Here is a 20,535-nt window from a genome sequence, read left to right as displayed (position 1 = left end):
CTATAAGGGACATTAAAACTTACAGCAGCTGCCAATTCCCAGTTGACTATAGTGACATTTTGTGGCATGGAAACAGCCAGGAGTCTCTAACTTTACCTACAGCTATTTTACAGATTACCAGCTTGTCGAAAACTGATTGCAACAAGTTTAGAAACAAACTCATATTACGATTATACATCTTTTATTTTTATTTTTTTTACTCTCATTACATATTTACAAACTCACATAGTCACAAAATACAAAATCAGAAACAAAAATAGACAACAAACACTACTTCTATATGTCAAAAATCTGTGAAGATAACATGCAACCCTCCTCATATACAGTGCATCCTGGTGGAATGTTACACACACACAATATCACAGACATTCTGCTTTAACCTTGAAATCTTTGCAATAACCATCATTTCTCCACTGATAGAAGGCATATTTTAAACAATATAATTTATGCTCAGGTGGCACATACCATAAGCAGATCAAGATAGGACATTTATCACCAGTCTCTGTAGCTCATAGTTTTAGATGTGATTAAACATATTGCCACAAGTAATAACATGGCAAATTAGATGCATTGAACTGGGACCCTCAAGCTCTCTTTTTCTAAGTACTTTGATGTGTAGGTCTACCCTTATCAATTTGCCTGTTAATTAACATGACTTCTTTCACTCAGTTACTGCTCAATGAAGTGTAATTCAGGTAATAATGATCAGACCTTTTTGTAGGAAAGCAAGCCCATTATGACTAAAGAATGCATATTTTATAAATGAAATCAATTACACTTGCTATTACTGGGCAACCTGTCTTTGATCTACATGCAGCATGTGCATTCAAATTGCATTAAGCTCTTACTGAAATTTGTGATACATTTTAGGAAAGAGTAGATTGCATATATTAACACAATGAATATCAATCATTCATTTTATTGTGCAACTTCACAAAATATGTACACATTTCTCTGGCCCCAAGAACACACTACCATCCTATGGTATCCCCTTGGTATTCCATGTATTCCTAACTCTATGAAATGCTGCACATACAGAGTTTAACCACTCAGCTGCTGCAGGTGTAATTTTGTGCAGCTTTCATTGCATTGAATGTCAAACATTGGCTGAGAGCGGTCAGCTGATGTTCTTAGCAAATGAATTGTCATTGGCTGTGGCTTTCAGTTTCTGTGGCTCTGCATAAGCCGGCACCATGTCACAAGCCCACCACGCAGCATTGGAGCTGGGGCCAAATAAAGGGCCAAACCATTGCAATATGGGTCAGGGTACTACTTGTATCATAACCATTTTAACAAGCTGTAGTGGTTATAATGATTGCATTAACCCTTTTAATAAAAAAAGTAAAAAAATAAAATGATCTTCCCATAATATCATCTTATCTGCTGACTATTCTTCAACTTCTCATCAAATTAAAGTACTATCATAGAGAATCCCTGTGGATGAGAAACACATGTGTATCGAGTGCCATGCTTGTCCAATCAAAAGCACCCTACTGAATTCAATGCTTTCCTATGAGCAGCATTAGATGACATTCAATATCATTAAGGATATTGAACATTGAGTGAAACTTGTAGTAGCAGAAACACCTTCTAGTGACTGTGGGGTTTATATTGCAGGGTTAAAAATAGAGAGCCACTGCACAAGATCACTTAACTGAGATGAAGGGAATCTGGGTGCCGTTACTGGTCCTTTAATAAAACAGAACAGGAAAAGAACCATTGAGAACTTGCAGTAGAACTCTGCCTTGCAACAGTCACCAAGGAGAGTTTGACATGGGGTGATAGGCAAATATGACAAAGACAAAGAAACACCAGCATTCAGCATAAATGTTCTAAAGGTGGTTTAGTGAACCATCCAAAATTTAGGGTGAATGCTGGAGTCTCATAGTCTTTATCATAGTGGTGATTCATGGAAACAAGAAATAGGCTTTGGTATGGGCACCAAAAATAGGAATTTTCATCTTGGTGCCCGCACATTAATTGTACTTTGTAGACAAATGACGCTACATGATCAACTCAATGTGGCCACATGAGGCAAAGTTCAGCAGACAAGAAGTTAATACATTTTATATATAAATACATGTAAAGGATGTAGCCCCTAGTTGTGGGAGGAGTTACCTAGCCTATAAAATCACAGGTAAACCTCCTACCTGGGCCACTGCCAATCATTTGGTTCCATTTCCCTGATGACTAAGTCCCTTTCGGTTCTGTCTCCAATTGTGCCAAATTTCAACTGCATATCTGAATTCCACAGGAAAGTGCTTTCTCTGTTCCAGCTATATGCCTCTTTGGGCTTCAACAGACCAAGATTTAAGGTATTTTTCACAGCTGCCCACACAACTTATGTCATTGGAAGATCAGCTGAGCCGTGGCTAGCTCAGCCATTTCTCTACTTAGTGGTCATTCGGCCTTTGTGATTCGTAGTATTAATAAACTTTAACATTAATCCTAATCATGTCACTATTCTACAGTACTTAACTTGCAACCTTTTCTACAGAAATGCATTTCTTACTCCATGCAACCATATAAGACTATAATAAATTATTTATTGTATTCCTTATACAGCTCCATCATCAACACGACATAACAAAATGTTACCTGACCTTGTGATAGTTTATATTTGTCCATCCTTTGGTACACATTTGGAATTTTATTTGTCCACTTGAAACAATAGTGGCATATCTACATTCAGCTCTCAGCCAAGAGGGTATGGTATTTCAAGCTAGCCCTACATTATCTAATTATGCACCTGTCTACATACATAGCCCCTCATCAATAAGAAACTATAATCTGCCTTCATATCACCAAAACCCGCACAGCATCTCCCTTCATTCAGCCTCAGGACATATATAATTTATCTTCGTTCTTCGTTCCTTTTTTTTAAAGATATTATGAAATATGGATCAAGCTTTCTTCACCAAGTTATAAATACATACACGTGTCATTTCTTTTCAGCCCTCCCTCCAATAAACTAAACCACCACTACCATTAATCTGCAACCCTGTGTCCTTATTTGTAATACAACATAACAGCTGTGAACACCTTATCCAATCATACAGTCTCTCTATTGGTAAGGATTTGGCCCACAAATTGGCCACAAGACATGCTTACCTTCTACGTACATCTTGCCCTCATCTGGCAATTAACAGTCTATCAATTATAATCAGGCCTTCATTTGGTCTCAATGCATACACCAGTTATCTCCATATGACTATACATCCTATACATAGGTTAGTTTTTCAGCCGACCATGTTTGGCCTACACAAGACCGCAATGTTCAGTGGCCCCCACCCAATGGTCCAAATCATGGCACAAGCTAGAAAACTAGTTCCTTTCTGACATACTCTTAGCAAGTAGGAGTTGTATTTAAAAAATCCATTCTCATACACCTTCTAACATATATTTATTTTCATACTATGTCACATGTCTATAAACAAGGTGATGAATTGTCTCTCCAAAGCACTCTTGCTGGACCTGGCAGCCCTGTTAGACCTAGTTTTTCACAAGGGTGTCATACTGGAATCATCACACTCGCTACAGGCACTCTAGAATGCAAAAATCTACAATCAGCCGTGCACGACCCTCTCACAGTAGATGTATTACTGCAGAAAGCAATCAATGCTGGATTCATGCAGGGTCCTTTCAATTATTCTTCCTTTTCAATGTGGCAAACCAATCCTATTGGCACAGCCTCAGGTAAATGTAATAATACATAAATGATTATCAAAGACTTATCGGCTCTGCAGTCAGTGGCACACCCAGCATCAATTTCCTAATACCTTCAGAAGAATTTTCTCTCCAATATACAACTGTGGACAATGCCATTCATCCAATTTGATTTAGCTAAAGAAATTTAGGTGACTATAGTGTTCCTTTAAAGCAGCATGGTTCAGTAACAGACATTTCTAATGCCTCCAAGCTTCTCCTAAACCACCCATCTTCATGGCTCTTACATGGTTTGAAATGGAGCAAAAAATACTTTTTCACAACCAGACTAACATTCAGGGCCAAAAGTAGCCTAAACCTTTCAACATTTTTGCAGAAACTCTCTATTGGCTTCCTCTTAATATTACAAGATGTCCACATTCATTATCTTGATGATTTCTTATTGATATAACTAGGTAACACCCTACCACAATGCATACATAGCCAATGCTCTGTTTTCAACATTAAGGGTGCCCTTATCAGATGGACAAAGGTCCAATTACTAACCTTGTTTTCTTAGGCATCCAACTAGATCACTATCTTATGAAATCCAGTATCCTGACATAAAAAAACTGAGAATTTAGGAGGAATAAAACAAGTTTCTATCACAAGGTACCTGCTCACGCAGAGACCTACATTCTCTCCTAGGTACTCTGAATGATGTGATGCATATAATCCCTCAAGGCAGATCATTTATCTTTAGACTTCTATGCCTTCTACCAAACCTTCCTGATGACAACAGCATAGTCACCCTAGATTTACAAGCTGAAGCCAACTTAAATACGTTCTATTTAAGGCATTCACAATATACACTTTGTATTTATTTCTAGCATGTTGGTTATATATTAATGTAATTCCATGTCAGAAAAGTTAACAAACTTCGACAAGTTTACTGTATTCACACTAATACTAAACACTAAAACAATCTAAGCATTATTCTCTCACAAGTTAAAATATATGGTAAAGAAACATACACATATAAGTGCATTTTAGCTATTTTGTAGATCTACCTTAGATATCCTATAAAGAATGCAGAAACCAAGAATATACAGAAGGCTGATAACAGAGCTATGAATCATACCAGACTGGTTTCAGAATCAACTTGTCTCAGAAGCAAGCCGCCCACTATTTCAAACAAGTTAACAATAAAAGTGTCAAAACAGTAAAATATATTCATGAAAGCAAAACCAACAGATTACAATGTATTAGAAAATGACTTTTTGAAAAGGAGAATTGCCATTCATTAAAATAGACTTTGGAATTCTGTGTCTCATTAAAAAGTATCTTAGTAAACTGCTATTATTTTTTTTGTATCATTTTCAGCATTTAATTCACCTTTGTTATTTTTTGGGAGATATTAAAGTAATTTTTTATTATTAATTTTATTTGAGCAAAATGCTGATATGTGCCTTGCGTCTTTGTTGTGTCTGTACACATACATATACAAGCAATTAGAAATGATCTGACTGACAGTGAAAGAAGTTTGAGATAAAAAGGTTTTGCCCTACTTTTTAGTCTAGTGTGAGCACATAGGAAACTGCTGCTTGATAGATCTAGGTATTCACATAATGACAGCAGTGGAACTAATGTAGAGAGGGCCTTGGTTCAATGAATGGATGTGGTCCCCCATCGAGTGCCAGAGTGGCAAAAAGTAAATGCTCAACTGTTGTACAACTCCCACAATGGTTTGCCAGCTGGCAGGGTTTTATCCATCTCTGCTGAGTTGTATTTGTGAGCAGTGTTTGTTCTTTCGAATGTAAGGTTGTTTTTGTATGGAGTCTGGGTGTGAATGAATGAGTGAATTTGTATGGACTGTTACCATCTGAAGGCAGGGGTGTGTTTGCATATAGAGTTAGTGTTGAATGCAGGTGTATGATTATATGTAGTTTTGTATTTGACTGCAGGATGTATTTGTGTATAGTGTTGGCGTTTGAATGCCTGGATGTGTGGACACATACACTGATACACATATACACTGATACACACATATTGACACAGCTACACATATACACTACCCAGAGCCGGGGCAAGGATTTTGCTAAATAAAATTTGCTGCACCCCCCCCCCCCCGATGTGACATCACAATGCCCCACCCATATGACCTGCTATATTAACTAACGCCAGTACTGCACACAGTGTGTGTTTACATTAAAAAGCCTGCAGGGAATGGCTATAGACACCGGGAATGGCTATAGACACTTCATGAAGCTGCAGTGGTTCTGGCGACTATAGTGTCCCTTTAATGTGAGGTAAATTAGAGATTAGTGTCACTAATAATATACTAGATTGCCTAATTACAACCAGATGAGGATGATGATGGGCTCTGGCTGCAGTTTGGCTCCTCTTGTCTGGTGTAGAACAGGATCTCTGGAGGCTGTTTGTAACTGTGGTCACAAAATTCAATGTTCTGGGAGAACGGGAAGCAGCTCTATTTTTGGGGCCCCTTTCACAGCTCAAGGTCTGGGCCCCCAGGGGCTGACGGTGAGTATGCCCATAAGTCCACTTATATGTTCCACCCATGAGTTCGCTCACAGGGAGTGGAGTGTGTAGGGGATGTGTTATGTGTTATGTGTTATTGCAGAGGATCTAATGTGTGTGCTTATGGAATGTAATGTATAGGAATACCAGTTTGTGTAGGTGATGCAGTGTGTGTTTGTGTATAAGGGATGCATTGTGTGAATCTGTGTTTGTATGCATAACGGATGCAAGGTGTGTGTCTGTAAGTGTGTGCATTGGGTGTGTGTAAGAAATGCAATGTGTTTCTGTGTGTATGTAAGAGAAGCAGTGTGTGTGTTTGCATGTGTGTGTAAGGGATGCATTGTGTCTTTCTGTGTATGTGTGCAAAGGATGCATTGTCTTTGTGTGTAAGGGTTGCATTATGTGTGTGTGTGTAATGGATGCATTGTGTGTTTCTCTGTGTGTACGGGGAGCATGTTGTGTTTCTGTGTGTGTAGGGATGCATTGTGTGTTTCTGTGTATGTATAGGGATGCATTGTGTGTGTGTGTGTATGTGGGTGAGTGTGATAAAATTATTTTATGTGCATTTTCTTTTTTTTTGGGTAGTGGGGAGGGGGCAGGGCACCTTAAAATCCCACGCCTATAGGGATTTGAAATGTAAATCCAATCCTGTAACCTTATAACCATTATGAATAAATTAGTAATAATCTTCCACTATGTGAGATTGTGTAATATTTTGTACATTCCACCAATAACACAAGTAACGTTCCATTATTTTACATTTCTTCATTGCATTCAAAAGTATTTTGTGACTTATCTCTTTTTAATGCTGGTTTTAATGACTACATGGAAATAAGCTGTTTGGAAGACAAAGTGCCCATACCTTTACAATTATATTATGGACTTAGTTTTTTTTTTTTTTTTTGCATTAATTTGTCACTTTTTAATTTAACTGCAGACCGACACTGCCATGTTCTTTAATTCTTCTAACTATATTATAAGTGGATTGAATGATGGAACAACACAATTCTACAAAATTAATAGACAACATTATTTCTACAAACTGCATTCTCTGTTGTAATGTATTTATGATCTCTGCTATGCATTTAATTAAGTGAACATGGACATATTATGTTTATGTTTATTATATTAAAACAGACCTAGGAAGACCTTCTGAAGAAGTTGATAATTGCTTTTGGTATTTTTAGTTTTTCATAATGAGATACTGCTATAAAATAGATTACTGTTCCAAGGGATACTTATCAATCCATATTTCTGACTAGAGTATATTTTTTCCTTTGTTTTGGAGATTATATTTTTTCTAGATTCTATAAAATTACTTGGATCTTGACCGTAAATTTAGCTTTTAAAATAAATGTTGTTGAAACTGAAAATGATACCCTTGATGCCCTGCAGAACTTACATAGATAGCAGGATATGTCTTTCTATGAAAAGGTACACAGTATCACGAAATAACTTTGGAGACAAATAGTCTCTTTCCACTGAACTCACACTTAAATGGAAACTATTAGCACCAAACCAGCTTTATATTAATGAAGAAGTTTTAGTGTATAGATCAGGGGGTCCGTAACCTATGGCATGCCTGGCACTCAAGGTGTCTTTCCATGATATTTAGGGCTGCAATAGTCATACATGCTGTGGCCTATCAGGAGTCTCAGTGGGACTTCAAATATCTGATAATGCAACCCGAGCGGATACTGCAGGTGGTGAGGGATCCGCATATTGTACAATATAACACCCCACATACACCCAAATACTACATTACAAAGCAATGCAGCACCCAGAAATAACAAGCACCATACGGCAACATACAAACCTCAATTTAAAACAAAATTGGACCGGCACGTTTGAGGACTTCAAGAGCTTGTTTTGGCACAGTACTACTGTTGTCTACCCCTGTTATAGATAATGCCCCTATGCTATTCAACTCTCTGCTGTTCAGGTGATAAATCAGTTTGCTAAAGCAACCCTGGCTCATTTTTTTTTTTTTTTTTTTTTTTAAATTCTTTATTTTTGAAGTGCGCACAGTGATAACAATTGCTAACTGGCTCATTTTTAATCAGATCTCACTCCACAGTGTGTTTCCTTCAGAAGTTTCTATCTTCTGCTCTTTTAATTGTACTTTAATTACAAACAAGATGCTGCAGTTAGCTCTAACAGGCAATAACGGATCAGGAGTTAAGAATTTCTAAATTAAATTCCCTGTGTTCTAAAGGACTTTCAGGAAAAGTGTAAGCAGAGGAACTGTGGCTATGGCTGCATAAACAAAGTGATTTAAGTCTTAACTTTCAGATAATTAAACAGTTTGACTGCATGTGCATAACCTATACAACAAACCCACCCATTTGCGTTGTTTTGGTGCCTAGAGTATCCCTTTAAGTGTCTAAACCAGTATTTTATACCATGTTTACTTGTGGTTATTCACTACAGTCTGGATATTTATCAAGATTACAAAACAATGAAAGGGGGGTGCTAAAAAAAATTTTCTGTGTGTTTGGAGTGATCCAAATTCAAACCCCCAAGAATTAAAACAGACAGCCCAGATAGTATTAGCACTGCACTGCTTCCCTGTACTTACTCAGAAGATGAAGCAATACACAGATTATGCTGGACACAGAAGGACACAGTGATGCTGACAGTTCTCCTCTCTAGAGGACACAATGTGACTGGTGGCCTCCCTTGTGCACTTGGTGAGCTTGTGTGAGAGGTCATGTCATGGTCACTGAAGCTTTTACTCATAGAGCAGGATGACACCAGCAGACACTACAACAGTGGCGAGCAGGTACACTGCAATACCTGTGATGTGGCAAAGCTTTGGCTCACATGTCATTAGAGAAGCCTTTGCGTGCTCCTTATTGCACGTGTTCCATAGGTTCCCCACATACAAATTAATTATATTGATTAATTTGTCCTTGGTCCTCAAGAAAATCCTTTTCTCCATCAGATTAATCTGAAGATTGACAACCAAAAGCTGACAGCTGTTTATCCATGTTTAATAATTACAGTTAAAAGTTATTACGTTATTACTCTACATTCACAGGTTCATAGAGCCTTTCCACTCAACATGAAGAGTGAATAAAACAGATAATCATATGCATTCCTATTAGAGTTTTTGCAATTTACTATTAAATTCCTAAAAAAAAAAAAAAAAACAGCATGAAATACGGATAATTCAGTTACAATACGAGCATTTATATTTGGTTATTTTAGTATGTTGCTTAGCTATATTTATGTTGTTGCTTTTTGTTTATTAACAGTTTTAATAATAGCTTTCAAATATGTTGTTCCGCTTACTAAATTTCAATTAAATGTTTTACTTGGTTCCAAATAAAATATCTCTTGCTATAAGACTTGTTATAAATCTGGTGAAATATGTAAAAGCTATTCAGATTAGACAACAATCTTCCTTTTTCAGATAATACTGAGTGAAGATTCTCAGCATTGCATCAATGTAAAAGCTTACACTACTGGAAATAAATTTGAAGATGAGCCATTTAATGTGTCTACTTAATTGAGAGAAAAAGAAAGGTTTGCAAAGCAGAACATTTGCTAATCTGAATAAACATTAAAATGACAGAAACACAGGAAACATATGATACAAGATCTTTCACTGAGACTCTTTACAAACTGTTTTCGATGGACATTTTCACAATGTGTGCTTTGAATTTTATGGAATGAAACATGCCACACTTTCTTTATGGTAGCAATAAAGCCAAGGATTTTTGAATGAAGTTAAATTATTATTATTATTATTGTATTATGTATATAGCGCCAGCAAATTCTGTAGCGCTGTACAATGGGATGGTTTGTTTTAACTAAACAATGCTCATAGTGTACATGAAAAACATAAAAACAAGTTTTGCTATAATAGTGTAAGCAAGCCTCAAAAATAAAGTCTAGAGAATTTATCTTCACTGAGATAGCTAAACTATCTAACAGAGTTCACATACAGAGTAACAGAAAACAGTAGGCATTAATAATAACAGAATGCAGTTTAGAACAAGAGAGTTTCATTTAACCATACGGGTCTGAACCCCTCAAAGGTAAACTGTATTGATCGGTATCAAAAGATGCATTTATATATTTATATACTACATGTTTAATAGTCAATACATCGTTAAACACAGGTGTTGAGCACAGACTGCTGAGTCCATATACACACACAGACTGCTGAGTCCATACACACACACACACACACACAGACTGCTGAGTCCATACACACACACACAGACTGCTGAGTCCATACACACACACACAGACTGCTGAGTCCATACACACACACACAGACTGCTGAGTCCATACACACACACACACACAGACTGATGAGTCCATACACACACACACACACACACAGGTTGCTGAGTCCATACACACACAGACAGACTGCTATGTCCATACACACACACACACACACACAGACTGCTGAATCCATACACACACAGACACACACACACACACAGACTGCTGAGTCCATACACACACACACACACACACACAGACACACCGAGACTGCTGAGTCCATACACACACACACAGACTGCTATGTCCATACACACACACATCAAGCCTACCTGTCACTGGAGACTGTTGCTGGGGGTCAGACAGCCATCTTCTGGAGCAGCAAGGCCTGCTGCTTTACGGCGCGGGCGGGGCTTATGTGCAGGAGGCGGGGCTTGGTTTCAGGGCGGGGCCTGTGCTGAGGAAGCCTGTCAGTGCAGCATCTCTGCACAAACAGCACCCAGTGCTCCACCTCCTCTTTGGCCAGACTGCCGTGCATTCCCTCGGGCTGTCACAGACTGTTACAGCCCGAGGGAATATAATTGAAGAGCATGGCCAGCAGGCTGCTGGCATTTGGGGGGGGCCCAAGGGCGGGCACAGCACGATATAGGGGGGGGCATGCCCCCCTCTGACTCCCCTCACCTAGCGACGCCACTGTAGCTGAGGGCTTGGAGATTGAAAAGAGGATCGTAAAAGCTGTTTACCAGATAGGTTCGTAAACACTATGCTCAAATCCATAAAACTCATCCCTTCTAACAAATATTATAACATATGGAAAACATTCTGTGAGTGAGCAAAATATTGCTCTCCTAGACATATTGGAATGTCTTCAAAATAGGCTATAGAAAGAGTTTTGGCTAAATACAAATGTTACCCAAATATTTTCCAACGGTACGGCTTGGAAATTTGCTTTCTTTGTTAAAATTTGACTTATTAAAAAGTAATTGTTTTCATTTTTTCTACAGATAAGGAAATTTACATTTGAGTGTACTATTTAAAGACCTAAGCAATATGTAGATATATTTACTTTTAGAACATGCCTTGCAAATAAGATGCAAAAGTAAATATGTAATAAAATATATAAAATAAATATAAATATATAAAAACTAACTCTCTCTTATATTTTCCAAATCTATTGATACAGCCTCATTTTTCTATCATATTCTACTTATAAATGCAAGATTTTTGGTATTATCACGTTGTCTGTCCCACGTTTTCTTTAAAGCGTCCATTATTTGTTAGAATGCTATTTCGCAACTATAAATCTTACTGCAGAAAAAAAAGTGTATTAAAAAACACCAACTTTATAAGGAAAATGTAAATGTACATGTGCATGTCAAATTTGCGGGCCACAATGACTATCTTTGCGGCCCACCTGCCCTGTGGCCGCTTTGAGTTCTGGCTGCAACTGATTCTTGTCTTTGCTCCCACGGCCGATCGCGTGCTCCTGTAGCCACAAGAGCGCAGAGTGGCTGTCTGTCTGGCCTGCTTGAGCAGAGAAGAGCAGGGCTGGAACTGGAGAAGAAGAGGGGCTTGGGGGACCTTTCTGTGTTGTGTTTTAAATTGGGGAGGGGCGCCAGTGTATTTATTTGGGTGAGGGAGAAGGGGAAGGGAGCAGTGTATTAAATTGGGTGTATTAGTGGTGAAGGGGGGCAGTGTATTAAAGTGGGGAGGGAGGGGGCAGTGTATTACATTTGGGGAGGGATGGTAGTGTATTAAATAAGAGTGGTGGGAGTAGGGGCAGTGTATTCAATTAGAGTGGCGGGAGTAGGGACAGTGTATTTAATTAGAGTGAAGGGAGGAGGGGTAGTGTATTAGATAAAGGAGCAGGGTATTAGATTGGGTGGAGGGGCAGTGTATTAGAGTAGAGGAAGAGGGGGCAGTGTATTGGATTTGGGGGCAATGTATTAGATTTGTGGGCAGTATATTAGATTAGGTCTGCATAGAGGCGCTGAACACTCTCCATGGAGATGCTGAATGGCTGCACAGCTTTTTGCCACACATGCACAATAGCCTCCCAATGCTGTCCTATGGTACATCATTGGATTGGCTGAGATCATCAAGTTTGATGATCTCAGTCAAAGTGCAGAACCCACTCATAGGACTTCAAAATCAACAAGATAACATAATGTGTTTATTTACAGATGGGCAACAGCATACATTCATCATTTCAGTCCCATTACCAAACTTATCTTAATATGTCAAGGTAGATGGACTGAAACTTTGGCTCTATGCAAATGCATGTCTCCTTAAAATAAATTTACTCTTTTGTTTACTTTGAAGCCCTATGAGCATGAGGACGTCCAGTGTTAGGCAACTTTGTTTATACTGTACTTTTCTAAAAAAATCTAAGTTTATATGAAAACAGAATTTTTTGTTTTTTTGCGGCCCACATAAACTTAAACCTTGTTTATTTGACCCGTGTTAGCCATTGATTTTGACATACTTGATGTACAGAGTTATTTGCTAAAATTCCAAGTAAATTCAATGTGAATTTTGAATGTTATTCCACTGACAGCATAGCTCACTGATATTTTTTCCAGTTCAGAAATTGTGACTTTATATTTGAAATTCACTCTGAATTCACTTTCAATTCTCCTTTTAGTGAATAACCCTGAATATCTGTCGTAAGAATCTCCAGATATTTTTAATATGTATTGCATTATAGTAATGTTTCTTTGAAATGTTCTAGTGTATAAAGCTGGATGCTATATTTTACATAGGTAACACCACAATTGTTAGTGGTGAACATACTACACAAGATAATTCCAGAGAAATGGATGGACACAGAAGAATTGTGGTCAGGAGGTGGAGGTGAGCATCACAAGAATGAGATATCAAGGTTGGCAAATATTCTGTTCAACAGAGCTGCCCTATGAATTGATTTAATTGCTGTCTAGAGAGAAATTAAATACTATTCCTTTGAGCCAATATATTACTATTATTATTATTATTATTTTATTATCAGATTCCGTAGCGCTGTACAATATATAATTTTTTTTACATGCCAAGTCCCTTCTGGCATAATTATAAATATTATAAACTGAAAAAGCTGCAAAGAAAACAAGATCAAACTAATAATTATTATAAAAATAATAGTCATGCAAGCAAAATGTCAAACCTCTCACATCTAGTTCGTCAGTCTCTTTATTCCAATCCTGAAACTTAATGCACGCCTCTTGTATTTTAAACACACCAAAGCAGTTCTTGAACTTGTTTATTGTGAGTATGCAGGTCATCGAAAATAATCAATAAAGGCAATATCAAAGTCAAAGCGAATCATAGATTTTTAAAAACTTTTTTTTCCTCTTTTCTTACCTGTAACTGTGGATGAGTGCATTAAAAGCCAATCCATCAGACCAACTGCTGGTGAAATTGATAACGTTGACCTGTGGATAATTGCGAGTTGATTGTCGAACCCAGCTCAGTAAGATCTTTTCACTATTCGTCTGCTGCAAGTCAGCCATGATGCCTTTCATTACATCCTTCACCTGAATGAGACATACCATCATTAATTGATAGCAGTACTAAGCAAGATAAATGCTTCATTCATAGTACCAACAATTCATGTTCAATTTATAACAAGTAATATTCATTTTATGGTTTTGTATGTTTAGTTATTTAGTGATTGCCAAAATAGCAAATACAAGAAAAACTCCTGCATTAAATAATAAAGTCACTGATTTAAACATCATACATTTCAGAATATGTTATGTATTATCTATATTGCTCAGTTTTCCAAAACTGAGCAATATAGATAATACAGGATTCAAAAACAAAACCAAAAATACCAAACTAGAAATCTTGTTCCAATTGGATCATAACCTGAACAGTGATGTAAAAATCTGTGTTTTCATTACATATCGTTACAAGAAACTTACAGAAACTTACATCTAAAATGATTATTCTTTCTGTTCTCATGTGCAAGTTCAACATAGCATTCTGGAAGGGATGGGGAAACATGGCATCTCACACCTGAGCTAACACTTATTAGAGAGAGTATGAGGAATACAATATATATTCAATAAGATAAAAGATACCACACTCTCCATGTTCTCAGGGTGCAACCAAGCCTCACTTTGTCAATTTGAAGTATAAACAATGGTCCATGCACTCAAGGTAAGCTCAGACATTGGTAGATTTAGTGGAGCAAAATCAGCAAAGTTTTGAAGCTGTCAGCATGTTTGTCCAGTTACAGAGATCCTTATATGGTCAAAACTTTGCTGATTTTGCTCCAGTAAATCCACCAATTTCCGAGTTTACCTTGGACCATGATATTCAAACCAAAAATATCTGCATCTTTGTTCAATGTTTTAAAATCTTAAACTGCACAATTGATGACATCACAAAATGCATCCAAAAACATATTGCACAGTATATTTGACATGTGTCTCATTCTCTATTGCATCTCTCCCATCATGTCAAAAAATATTGCCAACAATATATGAGTATAATTGCCATTATTCTCATGCAGGCCATCAAAATATGTGTCTGTGCTACTTTAAACTAAAAAGTAGGCACGTGTATGAATGCATAACCATTACCCTGTATCTAACCCTAATTTAAGAAAAATACTTAATTAATAACTTTAGATATGTGTATTTATGTAAAAAAAAAAAACATAAAAAGAGTAGAGTGGGTTATAAAGAAGAAATATGTATTTACCTGCCAATGGAGAATTATGCTCCAAATCAATCCAAGGGTCAGCTTGTGATTCCCATCCACAATGTCAGCACTGCCGATATTCACCAAATCCACCTGTTGGGGAAAAACGCACCTCATCTGAGTTATTTTAACACAATGCCGAGAATGGAACAAAACTTGTACTGGCTTACTGCCAAAAGGTAAAACATAGTGTATATTTAGCAATGTTTCAGCAGAAGTAATTTGCTTTTTAAGTAAATTGCTCAGTTTACCCTCCAGCCTTATTTATTTATACACTATTACTAGAACAGTTGCTTACATATTTGAATATTTATTTGAAAATAATTGTGTTTCTAAGTCTACAAATTGAAATTGAAACATTTGACCTGGGCTTAGCTCAATGAAGAGAGTTTCCTGCAGAAAGGTCATATTATTATTATTATTAATAATATTTATGAAGCACCAACACATTCCGCAGCACTGTACAATGGGTGGACTAACAGACACGTATTTGTAACCAGATGAGTTGGACACACAGGAACCGATGGAGTGAGGGCCCTGCTCAATGAACTTACGTGGTAGAGGGAGTGGGGTATAGTGACACAAAAGGTAAGGGTAGGGTAGAAAAGTAGGTTGCTAGGATACTATTCACTGAGAGCTTAATGTTTTGTTTTGATTACAATTGCAGGAGAGGAATCAGGGTGCGGGCAGGAAGGCTGTTCACAGTTTAATTGAACTGACACATATGGCCTTTGTTTGAAAGGAACATTATTAGCAATGCCAGACTATGCAATAAACCCATTGACAAACTCAGTTCCTTACATATCACAGTTGCTAATAGATCCAATTAGTAAATTTCAATTCAAATCTTTACAATTGCTTTTTGGAGTGTAGTGGTGTAACCTAATGAGTAAAACTTACCTAACTTTCATTTGGGATTTATCAGAATCAAAAAATCAATTTTTTTTAAAAGCAGATTTTTTTTTACAAATGTTTTAAGTCCTATATATCTTTAGAAATCCTGTCTGAAATAAGATTAAGCCTGAAAACAAATATTGAAGCTGCTTTTCTTGTCTGTCAGAATCCTGCACGTCTTAAATGGCCATCTATTCATGTTTTAATGAGTCACCATATTGGCAAGTTTGAAATATGACAAATGTGCTTTAATGTTTATGTGGTCCTCATTTTCTACAGCCTACATGCTTAAAAGTGACATTTTGCACTTTAATTATATTATTATAGAAATATTCTGTATTGTTTGAGCACATAAACTTTTATAGCCATAGTCTAATTTCATAACAAAATGGATTTGCTTATTTTGTTAAAGGACTTCATCTACTGTTGAAGTATATAAAGAACATTGATTGATGTCTCCAACATAACTTGTGAAGTTGTTAACAAATGTCACCAAACTGTCAGGATTACTATAGTCAATGCTAGGAGTGTTATATATGCTATTTGCCACTTATGTAGGCAATTGGAAATAATTTGTAAATGTCAAAAAGAAATGATTATAGATGAGCTATATTAGAGAACATTTCCTATTCATCATTCTAATGTACTATGAAAATGTGGTGTCAAAATATAAATGAGTGATATCATAACAATAAGGGCATTTTCATAAATATATTGCCAATTCCTGTAATAATGAATCCTGGGGATGATCTGAAGCAGTCATTCTGCCTTTTGATTCATTGTAGCCACTTTCAGTACAATGTGGAGGATAAACATGACAATATATTTCATAACTATAAGCAACGTCACATGTAATAGATAGACATCATAATAAAGCTTACATTTAACTAAAGCATGCACTTTTATGTTTGTTGCAGTAAATTATAGAAACACAAGCCAGTAAACAGTAAAATATAAAATAATAATTTAAATTATTTATTTTTAATTCAATACTAATTTAATGATTTAAAGGCACACTATAGGCACCCAGACAACTTCAGCTCATTGAAGCAGCCTGGGTGCAGTGTCCCAGACCCCTTAACACTGCTAATGTAATTGTTGCATTTTTTTTCATAAACTGCAATAATTACATTGCCAGGTTAACTCCACCTCTAGTGGTTGACTAACAGAGATGAGGACACCCGGCATCACCCAAAACACTAAACCTAAAGTCCAAATGTGATCATGGAGATTGCCACGCATGCGTATTAGTTCCTTCCCACCGGCTGATGCTGGCGAAGCAGAGGCGGAGCCTCGAAGCAGCACTAACGGACATCGGAGCTGGAATAAGGTAAGTGACAGATGAGTTTTTTTATTCCTTTTATGCACCACAAGGGAGGGTGTGGCAGGGGTTGCCATGGGGCAGTGGGGGGGGGGGGGAGGGGTGCGAGGGAGGGGGACACTATAGAGAGCTATAGTGCTAGGAAAATAACTCTATAGCACTATAGTATCCATTTAATGGCCAACTTTAAATATTGGTGGTGTTTTTTTATTTACTCATAAGTAGTAGTGTATAATTAAATCTGAAAATAAATGCATTCTTTTCTAACTTACAGTTACCCCTGCATGACCTATTGGACTCTTCTATTTGCAGCCATATAATACATTTTAATAATAATGTATGGTATACAGTAATTATGGCTAGCTAACAAATGATACAAGGCTTATGTATGAAGAAAAACAGGCTTTTAGTCTAATAGCAATTACTTGTTTTAAATTGTATCACTTTGGTAAGAATATGCATGGCTGCATGCACATTAATGAGAAGAGAAAATGGAAGACTGGATTTAGAAAAACAGCCTTTGTCTTGGAATTAAATATAAACAAGTGTGATAATCTCACTTAATTTTAAGAAAAACACACAAAAAGCCCAAAGATTGTGCAGCGAAAACATATGAAGGCACCTCATTATCAGGCATACCAGATGTATGCTAACAACTCTGTGAATCTGCCAATATCCACCTAGTAATTAATAGCATTAGCAACTACAGAGCCAATATAATAAGAAATTCCAATAATAATGTTATAGTGATAAACCGAACGGTTCGCTGGCCAATAGTTCCTGGCGAACATAGCTTGTTCGCGTTCGCCACGGACGGCAAACATATGCGATGTTCGGTTCGCCCCCTATTCATCATCATTGAGTAAACTTTGACCCTGTACCTCACAGTCAGCAGACACATTCCAACCAATCAGCAGCAGACCCTCCCTCCCAGACCCTCCCACCTCCTAGACAGCATACAATTTAGATTAATTCTGAAGCTGCATTCTTTTTTTTTTTATTCTTTTTTTTTTTTAGACAGAAGTGTGTTATATTTGAGCATGCTAGGCTGAACGTGCGTATATCATGGCTAGTAGCACTGAGGGTATGAGTATATAGCAGTACATTGTTGTGAAAGATGGCTGTCATGTTTAGGGTGTAGCTTGCACGTTATCAACTGTGCATTTATATCAGCAGCTCCACCACTAGTTATAAATCAAGTGTGAGTCGCCCCATGAGATGAGACTAGTGAATAACATAATACATGAACCGTTAAGATGTTTAAATGCTTGCTACTTTACGATTAGTTAATGTGCAGAGAGCAGTTCATGTGATCAAAGGCATGGTGTGGAGGATCAGCTATAGTGGGACATGCTTGGCAGGCTGCTGTTTACTGCTTGTGCTCATCCGATCCCTTCTGGGCGCCAGGTGCAGACCCTGGGAGTCCCTGATACCTGGAACAACAAAGGCAAGTCTCTGGCTGAGTGCCGGGTTCGTGGCTTGAGGTGGTGGAAGCTTGTTTTGTCGGGTGGTCGGATCTGTCCCGGTGGTGCTTCACGTCCGGTGCGGGATTGTGGTGGCTTAAGGTGGAGGCGAGTGCTTGACGTGGGGCAGGCTCTGCATTTCTGTTTGTGCCTCCGGTCCCGTCTTCGACGCCTTTTGCATTGGTGAATTTTAATGGGGACTGCTTCGCTTAGCTGTGGTGGAGCTTGTTGGGGCTGTGGTGGAGCTTGTTGGGGCTTCCTGCTTGTTATTTGCTTCCAAAATTGATTAAAGAGTCTGTCCAGCTTAGACTCAATATCCTGCCATGCTTTTCTGGTACCAGGAGGACACGCGGCTGCCGCCATATTGGGAGAGTCACAGATGAGTATGTCAGCCTGGGTGGCTGTGCTCTGTGCGTCCATTAGCTCCAGACAGCCTCTCAGGGGGGGGCCGGGATAACCCACACTGGTCCGATGGGGGGGTAACGGAGCTCCTGCCGGGAAGTAGCTGCTCCTGGGCATCCCAGGATCGGGAGATCGGCCGCCTCTCCCGCCCGGTGAGCACCAGGCCACACTTGCCATGCGGAGGTAAGTAAGACTCTGTCGAGTTGCTTGCCGCTATTAAGCATGTTGGGTTGGTCAGGTAGGAGCAACATTGCTGGGTCATCCCCTTCTGGGGTGAAATTCGCTTGTTGATAGCTGCTTAAAGTGAGATATTGAGGGAGCTCACACGAAGTGCGTCTTTCCTCCATGACAGCTAGGCCCCGCACCCCGGAAGCTGCATTCTTAGTGAGAGGAGGGACAGTGTAGCTGCTGCTGATTTAATAGGGAAATCGATAGCTAGGCTAGTGTATTCAGTGTCCACTACAGCCCTGAAGGACTCATCTGATCTCTGCTGTAAGGACAGCACCCCAAAAAGCCCTTTTTAGGGCTAGAACATCAGTCTGCTTCTTGTTTTTTTTCCTGTGTAATCTAATTGCAGTTGCCTGCCTGCCAGCGTGTGTGTCAGGCTCACATCGTATACTGTGCCCACTTGCCCAGTGCCACCACTCATATCTGGCGTCACAATAGCTTGCATTTAAAAAAAATAAAACTTTTTTGACTGTAATATAATAGCAGTCAGTTTCCTTCACACGTGTGCGTTTCAGGGCCTGCCAGGGCACAGTGTCACACCAGTGCAACTCATATCTGGTGTAACAGTAGTGTACATTTAAAAAAAAAAATACAGGGGGCTTGTTGTCACCTTTCGGGGACCCTTGGTGTTGTACGTGGCTGGGTGGAGGAAGAGACCTTCAATGACATCAGTGAGGACAAGGAACGGGACATGGCTAGCTTGGTATCCAACCTTGTGCAAATGGGGAGTTTGCGGTTGTGTACATGGACTGTTTGCGGTTGTTTGCGGTGCGTTAAACGGGGAGTTTGGTCTGTCACTGTGAAGCGGGCGTAACCCTTACACTACCTGATCAATACAACATCATACCTGATGGTTTAAAGCCCGTTATTCCAAACAATTTAGGAATGTTAGGTGATTTTTGCCCTTTATGGATTAAAACCAGACTCTGCATCAACTATGTAATTTTCCATGGGAGTTTTGCCATGGATCCCCCTCCGGCACCACAGTCCAGGTGTTAGTCCCCTTGAAACAACTTTTCCATCACTATTGTGGCCAGAAAGAGTCCCTGTGGGTTTTAAAATTCGACTGCCTATTGAAGTCTAGGGCGGTTCGCCCGGTTC

General features: G+C 38.4%; 1 protein-coding gene across 1 annotated transcript in view; it reads right to left on the bottom strand.

The window, feature by feature from the left end:
- The window catches only part of DMD (dystrophin), a 2,317,639-nt gene that overhangs the window by 1,730,756 nt on the left and 566,348 nt on the right, over positions 1-20,535 (bottom strand). Inside the window, exons 5-6 of the mRNA XM_063457949.1 lie at positions 15,127-15,219; positions 13,780-13,952 (exon numbers count right to left, since the gene is read on the bottom strand). Coding sequence (XP_063314019.1) covers positions 13,780-13,952; positions 15,127-15,219 — 266 coding nt within the window. The remainder of the gene's footprint in view (positions 1-13,779; positions 13,953-15,126; positions 15,220-20,535) is intronic.

This window comes from Pelobates fuscus, chromosome 1, assembly GCF_036172605.1.
Source record: "Pelobates fuscus isolate aPelFus1 chromosome 1, aPelFus1.pri, whole genome shotgun sequence".
NCBI classification, from domain to species: domain Eukaryota; kingdom Metazoa; phylum Chordata; class Amphibia; order Anura; family Pelobatidae; genus Pelobates; species Pelobates fuscus.
Note: the sequence above shows the minus strand (reverse complement) of the source record. Positions and strands in the feature narration are given on the sequence as shown.